Raw genomic sequence first — 13,752 nt, forward strand, 5'->3', positions numbered from 1 at the left:
TTTTTCTCAATACCATTGTCACCCGAGACTCAGCCCCTTATGGCTTTTATTTTCAAGGGACAACAATGTACCTGGTGCCGCTTGCCCCAGGGCTTTGTTGACTCCCCGGCAGTCTTCTCAATTGCTCTCCAGCAGACTCTTGCCAACTGGCAGCGGCAGCATGGTTCCACTTTATTGTTATGTACAGTAGCCCCTCTCAGGAGGCATGTCAGAGGGACACGGTGTCATTGTTGTGTTTTCTGGAAAAGGGAGACAAAGGGTGTCGCAGAAAAAGGTTTAGTTTTGTCTGCAACAGGTCACATTCTTGGGAATGCTTTTAACTCCAGGATCCCGGAGTCCCAGGATCCTGCTAGCCCCCAGCCGTGTACATGCCATTCATTACCAGTCTGCCTTGCCCACAAAGAAACAGCTGCTCAGCTTTTTTGGAATGATCAATTTTTGCAGACACTGGATCCCTGACTTCTCGTATTGGGGCTCACAGCTCCGTCCTAGTACCACCCCCAGTGCCCCTAACAACATTCACTGGTCTGATGAAATGACTAAGGCATATTTGATGCTAAAAGAATCCCTGACCTCTGCCCCTGCATTGGGAATAACAAATTTTTTAATGTACCATTTGTATTGTATGCAAGAGAGTATTGTAAAACCATGGCTGCTGTGCCTGCTTAGATGCATGGAGGTGAATTGAGGCCTGTGGCCTATGTCTCTAAGACATTGCCTGTTACTGTGCAAGGCATGCCAGCCTGTCTGAGTGTGCTGGCAGCGTGCGCAATTGCTGTAGAAAGTGTCCCATTTCTAACTTTGGGTCACGAGATGATACTTTACACATCCCATGCTGTACTACACTTGCTTAGGAATGTAACCACCCAACACATAACAGCACAACGGTTGTCCGGTTATGAAGTTATCCTAACATCCACTGCAGGATTAAGTGTAAAATATGCTCCTGCTACCAGCGCTCCTGACGCTGTGCTCAATGCCCTCCTAGGTCTTAAAGGGCCAGAGGATGAAGTGCCAGAGTCACACTCATGTATCACTGAAATTCACCTCCCTAATCAAATAACCATTGTTAAATGTGAAGCACACACACTTCTTCCAATTTCTTCGATGCCAGGGGCAACAGATTTTCATGCCAAAGCCACTGCTCGGTCTACCACACCCATCAATAGCACCCTTCCCCCCCCCCCAACACACTTCTGTTCGCCATCCCAGCTTCCACTGAAGCCAACACACTTCTAACACAATTACAGTCCTTTGCCACCCCACAGGACTTTGAATTCTGGGAAAAGGAAGGATTAACCTTAGATTGCTTTGGAATCAGGTCAAAAGGAAGGATAGTAGGGCTACCCCAGATAGCAGTACCCCTCATTGTTTTTCAAATCCATGGTATAGGACACAAAAGCATTAAGACCACAACACAAGAAAAAAAACAGCGCTTTTGTGCCCAAAATTTAAAGGAACACACGCAAGCCATACTTTCCCACTGTCTAAGAAAGGAAATAATGTGCAAGGGAAGAAAACAGGACAACATGACTATTTTTTACCTCCACAGGGTCCATTTCAAGAGTTACAAATTGACTTTACACACATGCCAAAGGCTTACAACGGATGTCAGATAATGTTAGTGATTACAGATATATTCAGCAGATGGGTAGAAGCTTTTGTAGTCAGGAAAGAAAATGCAAGGACAGTAGGTAAAATACTATGCAAGGAGATCATCCCCAGATTTGGATGCCCAGTAACAATAAGCTCAGACAATGGTACTCTATTCACTTCTAAAGTCACACAGGAGATTTCAAAAATGATGAACAAAGAATGGAAGTTCCACATCCCATATTACCCCCAGAGTGCTGGAGTAGTACAAAGGATAAATAGGACATTGTAATACAAACTTAGAAAAGCAACTGGAGGGAGATTCCATAAGTGGGACCAATACCTACCAGCCGCAGTAGCTGAAATAAGAATGACACCCAACCCAGTTAATAGGCTGTCACCTTTTGAAATTTTAATGGGAAGACCTTTTCCCACCCCTGGGCTAAAGACTCTTTAATTTTTTTACCCGGGGATCTCCAACAAATCTAAGACCAATATGTAGCTAAACTTATTGAAAAATTAAACAGCAACTACTGAGATACCTCTTTCTTTTCCTCTCCCTACAGATCAAACAACGCACCCATTCAAGCCCGGAGACGTAGTGTTGGTTAAAGCTCTGCATAAGCACAAATCCATGGATCAGCCCATTGGACCTCTGGTCACCGTGCAAGCCATTACTAGAACAGCCGTGCTGAGCAGTGGAGGACCCACCTGGATACATGCCTCAAGAGTGAAAAAGACACCACTGTTTCAGCACCAGGATGAAGCTTCTTGATCCACGAGTACCAGTCCGGTTGCTTGTCTGCAGTTTTGGAGCCCTGATTATCATATTCTGTCTTGTATGGGTCACAACAATTTGCCACTATCACCCTCAAGATGTGCCCTTCTTTTTTTCCCAAACAAGCTATACCCTAAAGAATTACTCTACCCTGTCTATGCACTGGCGAAGACTTGAGTATAGTGACTTAACTGATTTCCAGGGTAACATATGGGAACGTCTTGACAAAGAAATATATGAGTTCTAGTTTTTGCTTATCTGATATGCATGGTACTCAGGATATGTTAGAGTCTTGTTTGATTGCTGTCTCCACTCCTATCAGCATGCTGCTTAGAGTCTTTAGCAATATCTATGACACCATACGTTTATCCCATGACCTGTATAACTTTTGTATTAACTGTCTCCCTCTGACTCCCTAAAATTGTTATTGTCAATATGCAAATCAAGAATCATTCAGCTTCCTCGAGTGATGTATGCTGACGAACCTGAGGCTGTTTATTTGCATGTAAAGAAACAAAGGTATGAAGTCAAGTAGGTATCCTTTGTTTAAGGATAAAAGGAAGGGAAAGGGTAAGGAATGTAATTTTGCTGAGTCTTGAAGTTAAGTTGTTTTTGTGTTTTTTGCTATATTTTGCAGATAATTGAGTTGTGTCGAAACTAGTTATATCCTCCTTATCAGTAGGTCAATATTTGCTCCATCCTTACCTTGAGGCTTCTTACTTTGAAACTTTTAAGTTTCTTGGTTTTGACTAACTACTAGGTGTCTTCCACCTTGTTGTCGGAGTATATAAACTGCGATGTGATATTAAAGTTTAGAGAAGTGATATAACTGCATGCTTAAGCTGCTTGTGTGTTGTTGCACTCCCAACGCGTTGAAATCAAAGGCCATGATAGAGAGGGAACCTGATCTGGGATAAGCAAGAAATCGCCTTAACACCAAAAAATAGAAAACAAGTTTAAAAAAATCAATTGGTAACTTTAAAATATTTATGTGTGGAAAAAGAAGGTATTATGTAAATATATATTTTTTCTTTCCTTTTATTTAAATCAATTGAATTGGACTCCCTGATGTAAAGTGTTTTATATGCAAAGCCACATCCCAAATTTCATCATTAACAGAGTATCTTTACATTGTTAGAGATTTTAAAGTGGCATAAAACATTCCAAAAAGATTTTTATTTAAATGGTTTCATTTTTTATTAACAACATAAAGATAAAATTTCATAAAACATTTTATACATATCAAATGCGCAATTTTACATTGTATTCCCTCCTATATATTGTGGTTACCCATAGAGACCCAAGGTAGCTCACAAGCTTATACCCCGACTCCTATAGAAACCCCGTTTGCTTCCTCAGGAGTATAGAAGGTGAATGACAAATAAGTATAAATCATTCAACATATACAATTTCACAATTGCACTTTACTTTCACAAATATCAAATTGCTATGATGGATAAGATAGGTGGCATCACTCTCAGGTGAGAATATATGTTAAACGATCAACTCCAAACCGCAAGTCATCCTACACTAATGTGTCATGGAAATTGTGAAAAGATAGAACGTGCTTATATTTATGAACTCTCTCTTTATTTTTACATTAGGAATCTTTGTAAACATCTTTTAAATAAGCGAAGGGAGTTATGATTGTTTCTGCCAAAACTGATTGATGAATATTTTGGGACAATTGTGAAGTTTATTGAAAGTGGTGAGGATTATATATACTTTTTTTTACTTGTGGGCATAATAATCTGGTGATGATGCTTCACTATGTTTGGAATGTGACGTCTGTGCAATGGTAGTGAACTTTGTATGGGAATGAAAGTCTCTCACTGTGATGGTCACTACACATAGAGGGCATCTGTTTATTAAATCACTATATTGTCAACAAATAGAAGATTTATATATCACCTTACTGGGACTATAAACCTGTGCGCTAATATTGGAGAGTTTAAAGTAAACGGAGGGTACAGTGTAAGGTACTTACATGTCCAGCACCGCTTCACTGAATATTTTTTTTTATATATCTGATAAGGATGTGGCCGTCTGAAAATACTAACAGGTGAGATATTCTTTTAATAAATATCATGAGTACTTTTGTTACTAGATAAAGCGCATACCACTAAGATTGTTTCACATGTGTGTATCATTACTGAGCAATTACCTGTAATCAGCAATCATTTGGTTCCCAAGATACTCTTTGTTTGTTAATGTAAATGTATATGTAAAATTTTCATGTACATTTGTGGAATTCATATAATTAATGTTTTATTGTAGATTTCATTTGATTCCTAGGGAAGTGGACACTGTCTACAAAATTGCATTGAATCATAAATTAAACTGGCCTTTTTAGCTTTTAATGTCCTTATTAAAACATGAATAAAATTGGCAACCAAGACTTAATGGGGGTGCAGAGCCTCCTGGGATACTTACATCACGCATCCCTAGAGGTCCTGGCTGCTCCTTCTGCGCATGCCTTAATCTCTGGCAGAAGTTGAGGGAACCCGGAAGGAGAAGGAATCCCAGGACGATGCAGGACTGGATCGCAAGAAGGACCAGCGCCATCGAGGGATCTGCTGGATTATAGGTATTTTTTTTTTGTTTTTAGTTTACTTCTACTTTAAGTTCCCTTTTTCTCTGCCTTAAAAGACACATTTTCTTTTCTTTGGTTTATGTTTCAAAACATGTTTTACATATTTTTCAAAACACGCTTGGATGTAATTTAAAGACACTTCTGTGTGTTTTTTGTGAAGGTTTAATCTTTTCTGATTCTTACTGTTAAACAATAAATGCATGTGTCCTGATGAAATAAGCTTTCCTTGAAAAAAAACTTCATGCAAATGTTAATTTAATATTTCAGATTTGCCACTTGAAACAATGTTTTGTGATAATGAACTAGCGCTGTACATACAGCACCATTTTGTTCTATAGAGAGGGGAGTGAGAATGAAGAGGGAGCAGAAACCTGCTGTGCTCTATTTCATAGGAAAACACAGTGGTTGGTCCTGATAAGTGGAGATGAACGACATCAAAGGATCATTGTACACATCAGACTTTCGCCCAAGATGAGCACATTTGTTTATCTCAAGCAACTATTCCTTGGTCTTAACACCATAAGAGTGAAACATTAATGACATTCCAAATCTAGGGATCCAGTAAGACACTAAAGGGGTTATAAAAAATGCATATATATGCGAATCCAGTTTACCACATGAGAAACCAGATCGATGCTGCAGTAAACATTCAAAAGTGAGGACGAATATGGCATTGAGGCCAGTAATAGCCTCATCTCTTTCTAGGGGTCCAGTATATTATTAAGTAAATACAGGCTTTGAAGTGATTGTCCAGGGTCAGGGGGCTTGACGTGATACCCCAAGCAGATGTCTATAGAATACTCCTCAATATCAACATCTTAATCCAGCACAAATGGAGGGTGAGGTCCCACCACCCTAAGAAAAAACTAAGCTGAATTCCTTACTATATTTAGATTGCTGATTGCCACTCCCATGCCTGTATAGTATGTGCATTGATATAGAAACTAGGTTGGTCTATGACTGAATTTGCCTAGTGTCCAAAATCCTAACTATAGGGCATTTACTCATAGGTCAGAAACCTAAAAGTCCTTTAATAAATGCCCAGAGAAGTTCAGGGGCTATGTATAGCAGCAGTTACAAATGTTGTGTTAATACAGCTAGGTTTTATACCCCAAGCTATTAGGAAAAGTACATTTTCATTTAAGTTTTTAAATAAATATAGATATCACCTTGATTATTTGTAGGTGACATTGGTCATTAGGACAAAGAGAAAAGGTGACTCTTGCCACTAGGTGTAGCAATAAAACCTGCTAGGGATGCTAGCTATTCTTTACTCTTTTCAAAACTGCAAAAGAAAGACTTAGAATACACTTTATTTTATAGGGTATGTGATCCCATCAGAAGACTGGATAAGGTTCTGTCATCCTTTTGTGAATAGTAGTTAGAAGTCATTAGTCCTTAGTAGAAAAGCACCAGTGACATCTGTTAAATAAAGCATCTAGGAGACTGTGATGTAATTTTTATTACCACTTTAATACTGCGTTTCACCCGTTCAGGCTTTCTCACCAAACTATGCTACTCATTTCTCCAAATCCCCTGAGGAAGCCTAAATGGGCGAAATGCGTTGAAAAAGGAGATTTGTAATATATCTTTAATCATATTTAGGAATATACAATTTAAAGAAAGTTATTTAAGCTTAAATTAAAAATACAAATGGTATGTTGTGATAACACTGTATTTGAGCTTTTTTTTAGTTCACGTTCTATGGTATGCAACTTAACATATTTTGATTGTTAATGAAGCTAATATTCATATCAGTCAAAAACCGAGTGCCCCCCTAAAGGGCCTTCTTTTTTCTTCTTCTTATCTTTCCTCTCCGTCTTCAGATTTACAGTTCAAATAAGGCTTGGCACAATTCAGGTTTACCTGATTTTACAAATCATATTCTCTCTTATGGTACTTCTCCTATTTATTCAAAATTTGGCCAAACAAACAATCAAAACTGATGAGATTGTTTGCTGTGTTTTAAGCCTAAATGAATTAGATTTTAGATATAGTTGGTACTTTGTATTTGATACAGTCTCCTTTTTTCTACTAAATGGTAAATTTGGATAGAATGTTAGGTGCGTCCTTCACTGAAATGTCTGATTAGTGCAAACAATGTTTATTAAACAAATCTAGTGGTTCTGCATTTAGAAATTAAATAGTTTGGGATTTTTTTTTTGAATCTTTAGTAGATTGGCAAAGGCATAATATGAGTTTTTGTTACTGGAAATGTGCAAACAGGGTATACATATAGGAAGGGGGACCCAGTGCTGTAAAGCTGTCAAGAGCAGGCCATGTTTAGTTATAGTACAGTTATGACATTAATAGGTTCTATTCAAAGAAATGAAAAAAGTACCAGACAGAAATTTATTGACAATTATGTAATGTTTAAAGCACATAGTAAGCATCAGTACTTACTAGTCCCAGGCCGAGCAAGAATTATCAAGAAGACTGTAAACCCAAGTGCTAGAATATGTGCAAGGAATCCAATAAATCTGCGCAGACATCGGTAAAGCCAAAAATCTGGTATTCCCGGGGTATCTACCCAAAATAGGGTATAGGGTACTGAAGCCTCAGGCATTACCTATAACATTTACAAACAAATAAGGGTCAGCTATTCAATATATACGTTATACCAAACTAAAGCAGTTATTTTTAGAACATACACATTGTGTTCTGTATAGTTGTGTGACATGACTGTGGACAAGTGGTAGTATTACTTTGATAACGATTTTTGCCTTCACTTTTTTACCATAAGTGTTTGAAATCTTAAAAAAAAAAATCAATAAACCTATTTATAAAATTAATTAAAAAAACAGACAGCGTTTAGAATATATGGCTGAGAACATTTGAGATTTTTTTTTTTGTGGTGCTTAAAGAATATGGGAGGTTAAGGCTTAGTGTACACAGACATTTTCCCCTGCGTCTAACCTGAGGCTTTAAAAGGCCATGTTTGAAATTCCCATGCATTCCAATGGGCTAATCTACACCGGGACGTTTCCTTAAAGCAAGTTCATGAGTATTTTCTTTAACGTTGCTTGCAATGTTTAAAAATTAAAATGTGGTGAAAACGCATCATAGACATTTTCCAGCAATTTAAAGGCAAACTTTAAAACGCTAATAAAAGTGCATAAAAAAGGATATAAACGCAGTAGGAACAATCACATGCGTTTTTAAAAACGTCCGTGTAGACCCAGCCTAGAGGAAACCTGTACAAAGGGAAACTCTGTAGCCTATTTATGCTGGAAATCTTTTTAAAATAGTTGTCTGATGGTGTGTGGGAGGCGAAGTATCATTTTAATATCAGGTTAGCCATTTTTTATAGTAAAGCAAGAGTTCTGTTTTCAGAAGAAAACAGTGTGAATAGACAGCAAAGGATATTTGAAGCTGAATATGCAAGGACACATAGTGATTAAGTGAACTATTGCTAAATGTTCTGTAGAGCAGTATTTGGGCTTGTTATTGGTTCTTCAGTAATGATACTCACACCCATTTTCAAAGTATGATAGATTTTAAATTTAGGGAATCTACCTAACCACCTCAGAATGTAATATTTTGTCAAGGTGACAATAACTTTTCGAAACAAATAGCAACTTACTAAATAGTTTATTCAAATGTTTATTATGCAAATAAAGTGCATCATAAGTGTAATTCTTACATCAATTAGGGTTAAGTAGGGGTTAAAATGGATCAAACAGGTCATCTTCAAGTAGAAGAAAAAAGGACGGACAACAGGGTACTTGCACTTACAGGGAAATGTATCAAATCTGAGTTTTTTTAATTTAACAATACAATACAAGATGTGCAACATTTAAATATTAACACCATTTCATTTAAAGAGTGGGTGGATTACGTCAGGTGTATATTATTTTAAATATCATGTAGTAAAAATTAAACAAAACCAGTGGCCATTGTATTACATTTTGATACAGATTTTTGCAAAACCACAAGTTCATAGGGCTGTATTGTGAAGTATATTTTAAGAGTCAAATTTGGTTTAACAGCAAAATAGAAATTTAAATTTGATCAAATTTGTGAGTATGTTGTTATATTTGCATATCGTACAATAGCAGTTATTGATTGATATTGAAGCAGATAAAGTCTGAAAAATGCGTCAATAACCCTTTCAAGACTTAAAACAGCATGTGATCTTATCACGTTTTTTAATACATATATTGCTTATACTAATTCCGTTAAAACTATTTAGTGACGGCAAATAACAAGAAAGGTGATAGAGACACTGGTCCTGATTTATTAAAGTTCTCCAAGGCTGGAGAGAATACACTTTCATCAGTGAAGCTGGGTGATCCAGCAAACCTGGAATGGATCTGGTCCAGGATTGGAAACATTTGCTAACAAATAGCTAATGACTTTTAGGAAATCCACTCCAGGTTTGCTGGATTACCCAGCTTTCACTGGTGAAAGTGTATTCTCTCCAATCTTGGAGAACTTTAATAAATCCGAGCCATTGCAGTATTTTCTGCTATGAGGTACTGTATAACAATGGTTAATGTAAATGGAAATCATGTTTTTTTTTCCCAGTCTTAAAAGCTTTATTAAATAAAACAAGAAGAAAACAATTACACAGATTACACGGAAGCAAATTCCGATATATATATATATATATATTATATTATATATATTTATTATATATATATATGGGTTATAACAATAGTTGTACAATCTATACAGCAGATTGCATTTATAAATATTTTTAAAGTTTAGTTATTGCGCTAAAATAAACAATACAATAAAATTAAAACTACGATTATCACGAAAACTGCCTCTTTCTATACAGTACCATATACAAGTACCATATTTCTCAAATATTCTTTTAAATATCTTCTGTTAACTAACCAAAACTAATAACAGTCTTATTAGTATTGCTGTACCTGTAATTTGTTTACTTAAACTTGTTACTTCCCTCCAGAACTTCTGTATCTGGGGACAAGTCCACCATATATGAGTCATTGTACAAATATCTGACTTGCACCTCCAGCATACATTCAGTTTCTGTGGGAAGTATTTGTGGATTTTATCTGGTGTCCAGTACCCATGGGTTGGTATCTTATACAAATTTTCTTGTAGCTTAGTACTAATGGAGCACGTGTGCACCATTAGGCACGCCCTATCTCATTCATCACCTGAAAAGATCAGATTTCATTATTTTTCTCAGGTTTTTCTAAAACTTTTTCTGTCATTTGCAACCCCCTATTTAATGTACAGTGCTGCGTGATAGGTTAGCGCTATATAAATTCTGTTTAATAATGATAATACCAGTTTGTGAGAGATTGGTTAAGTACATTATAATTATTATTATTATTATTATTATTATTAATAAACAGGATTTATATAGCGCCAACATATTACGCAGCGCTGTACATTAAATAGGGATTGCAAATGACAGACTAATACAGACAGTGATACAGGAGGAGAGGACCCTGCCCCGAAGAGCTTACAATCTAGTAGGTGGGGGAATTTCACACACAAAAGGATGGGAGATATGTAGTGTGGGAAGTAGTGATGGTTTCAAATGACAGAAGAAGCCGGGTAGGCAAGTTTGAAAAAATGGGTTTTGAGTGCTCTTTTAAATGAGCAGATAGTAGGAGCAAGCCGAATAGGACGAGGAAGACCATTCCAGAGAGTTGGAGCAGCTCTAGAGAAGTCTTGTATCCGTGCGTGTGATGAGGTTATGAATGAGGAAGTCATTAGTAGGTCATTGGAGGAGCGGAGAGAGTGGCAGGGGGAGTATTTTTTAACCATGTCAGAGATGTAAGTGGGACAATAACTGTGTAGGGATTTGAAGGCAAAGCACAGGAGCTTAAATTTGATTCTAAGGTGAAAAGGAAGCCAGTGGAGAGAACTACAAAGAGATGTAGCGGAAGAGGAGCGGAGGGAAGGATGGATGAGTCTGGCTGCAGCATTCATAATAGATTGTAGAGGAGAGAGTCGTGTTAGTGGAATACCAGAGAGAAGGATGTTACAGTAGTCCAGACGAGAAATGATAAGAGCATGTACAAGGAGTTTGGTGGTCTCAGGGGACAGGTAGGGGCGGATTTTGGGGATAATAAGGAAGGTGGAATGTTGTATAGGTAATTGGTCAAGGCATAACTGTTTAAACATGATGGTCATAGAGGCAATTTCAGCTTTGAGTCTATTGTTCTGATATAACGCTTTATTTGTAAATATGACCACCAAGGAAACTTCCTATCTCCTGCTATCAAGTCCTTCAAATCGGCCCTATCCACTTTTTTACCCAATCTGTAAAAAAGTCAGATATTTTTGGTGGAGTTTTCAGAGTCCAACCCATCTAATCTCTGTTGAAGATCCGCATTTCCTACCAGCGCTGTCAGTAAACCTGGGGAGGAAGCTATTCCCCTTTTCCTATTTATTTTCTTAAAAAGTACAAGTGCGTTGCTTATGGTGAGATGAGTTGCGGGGAGAGACTGTGGCCATATGTCTAGCCAAACTGTCAACCCTAAAGTGGTGATACTGAAGTTCCTTCTAAATTCACCCAATACTTGCAGTGCAAATGATAGTTCAAGTCTAGAACCCTGGCCAGTCCAATCGCTTGACAATATTAATAAACATTAGGGAACTCCATGCCTCTTGTAACTTTAGTGGCAATTGCATAGCTTAACTTTGGTGGTCGGCCCTGCCAGAGAAAACTTACAAGAAGTGCTTAAAAAAATTAGTTGGAACCAAAACTGGTATAGTTCTGAACATATACAACATTCCTGGAAGAGTATTTATTTTAACCATGACCACTCTGCCCAACCAAAAAGGTACATATTTATATTTGTATAAATCTGTTACTCGTTTGGGAATTTGGATACCTAAATATTGGAAACTATTGGCTTTCAAAAAAAAAGGAGGTTTGTTGTAAAGACTGGGCCATCTGTTGCGGTAGAGACACATTTAGAACAGCGGATTTATTATAATTAATTTGAAATGAGAAATTTTCCTAAAATTATCCAATTCCTGAAGTAGATTTGGTAATGAGGTTTTGAGTTGGGTAAGAAAAAAACAGCAGGTCATCTGCATAGGCTACTGTTTTATATTCCTTCTTGCCTATTGTACACTCCTTAATGACCTAGTTCAAATAAATTGCTCTAATAAAAGGCTCCAAAGCCAGGTTTAATAGTAAAGGGGACAATTGGCAGCCTTGTCTAGTGCCATTGTTTAATATTATTTTATCTAAAAATATCCCATTGATTGTAACCTTAGCTGTGGGTACATGGTACAAAGATTTGAACCAGGACATCATATGCCTGTGAAAACCCACATATTGAAGTGTCTCAAACATGTACTGTAATCCCAGGGCGCCATATCAAAAGCCTTCTCGGCAGTTGATAGGAACGCCCCTCCTCGTTCCCTACTTGTATCCAATGTAAAACATTGATGGCCTTAATGGTGTTGTCCCGTGTCTCGCACTCTGGCATAAAACCCACTTGGTCTAGATTAATTACCCTGGACAAAGAGGTCATAATTCAATTACTAAGGATTTTTGCTAAAAGTTTAACATCTATGTTAAATAATGAGATCAGTCTGTAATCGGTACTATATTGTGTGTCTTTCCCTGGTTTTGGCAGTACAGTACTATTGGCTTCTGCCATCTATCAGACATTGGTGGATCCTCTGACAGGCTATTTATTGCTTTCAAAAGATTTGGGACCAAAATATGTATGTTTTGTAGCAAAGGGATGTGAACCCATCTGAACCTGGATTTTTCCGATTTCATTTGGGATATGGCTAATTGTAAGTCCTCGGCTATAAACGGTTGTTCAAACCCTTCCACTTCCTCTTCTGAAAGGGTAGAAAATGTACTATTTTTCAAATATTGCCTGATTACCATTTTTCTAGCAACACTCTGGGTTTTGCTGTTGTTATCTGGCAGATTATAAAGTTCTGTGTAGTATTTGTGGATACATGTAGCCATATTTCTAGCTGTGTGTTTAGTTTGTCCATTGGGCATCGTAAGCTAATATACTGTATATGCTTTTGTTTTCTTCTTAATAAAACAATTTTGTTCTGAGAAAGGTAATTCTTTGCGTTTTCTCCTCAATGAAAACCTTAAGTTATAGTCCAGCCTGATGCAAATCCTTTTCTGCTTCAAATGCCATAGACTGCATGTGTACAGTTTCTAGGTTAGCTATTTTCCACAGTAAAACTTTCAATTTATTTTCCTTTTCTCGTTTCTTTTGACACTCCATTCTGATGAGTCATCCTCTGATTACACATTTTTGCGCTTCCTGTGTAATCATGGGGTGTGTTTCTTCAGAAGAATTTTCACCAAAATAGGTGGTTTACTTGCCTTTAATGTTTTGTTTAGTTTTTAAATCAGTAAGAAGAATTTGGTTCAACCTCCAGCTCAAGTCATGGGCCCTGATTCACCAAGCAAAATCGGAGGCTCGGTTGCGCATTCGTATTCGTGATCCAAAATCGGAAGCCTTCGCTCAATTCACCAACTACATTTCAGGCGCTGGCGTATTCGTGTGGAAGTTAGTAACAGAAATGATCTTGCTGCTGGAGCCGCACATCCCCGGCAGTTTTACACTGGCGAACTTGCATTAAAAGTCACTGTTCCCCTGAAAAAGCATTCTTTCAAATGGCACACATATTACCCTTAGCCCTAAAAAAAATGTTTGTGCTGTTCAAATGTTTAGATAATTCAAATATAGATGTAAAACATTTAGCAACCTTTACTATCAAAAAAGCCATTTTGCCTCCTCTTCCACTAAAGAAAAATAGTCTGGAGCCGCAAAACATAACACAGTTTATAAACTTTTAAAAGTTTTAATAT

At 37.3% G+C, this 13,752-nt stretch overlaps 1 protein-coding gene across 7 annotated transcripts in view; it reads right to left on the minus strand.

Annotated features, from left to right (window-relative positions):
• The window catches only part of CYB561D1 (cytochrome b561 family member D1), a 66,643-nt gene that overhangs the window by 46,055 nt on the left and 6,836 nt on the right, over positions 1-13,752 (minus strand). For 3 of the 7 annotated variants that reach the window (XM_072423683.1, XM_072423706.1, XM_072423666.1), the window contains exons 2-3: positions 7,368-7,533; positions 4,805-4,947 (exon numbers count right to left, since the gene is read on the minus strand). In XM_072423683.1, coding sequence (XP_072279784.1) covers positions 4,805-4,947; positions 7,368-7,530 — 306 coding nt within the window. In that variant the 5' untranslated portion in view covers positions 7,531-7,533. Of the gene's footprint in view, positions 1-4,804; positions 4,948-7,367; positions 7,534-13,752 lie in introns of those variants that run through there. The other 4 variants (XM_072423700.1, XM_072423692.1, XM_072423675.1 and 1 more) reach the window with 3 other exon arrangements.

Source organism: Pyxicephalus adspersus, chromosome 1, assembly GCF_032062135.1.
Source record: "Pyxicephalus adspersus chromosome 1, UCB_Pads_2.0, whole genome shotgun sequence".
Classification (NCBI taxonomy): Eukaryota; Metazoa; Chordata; class Amphibia; order Anura; family Pyxicephalidae; genus Pyxicephalus; species Pyxicephalus adspersus.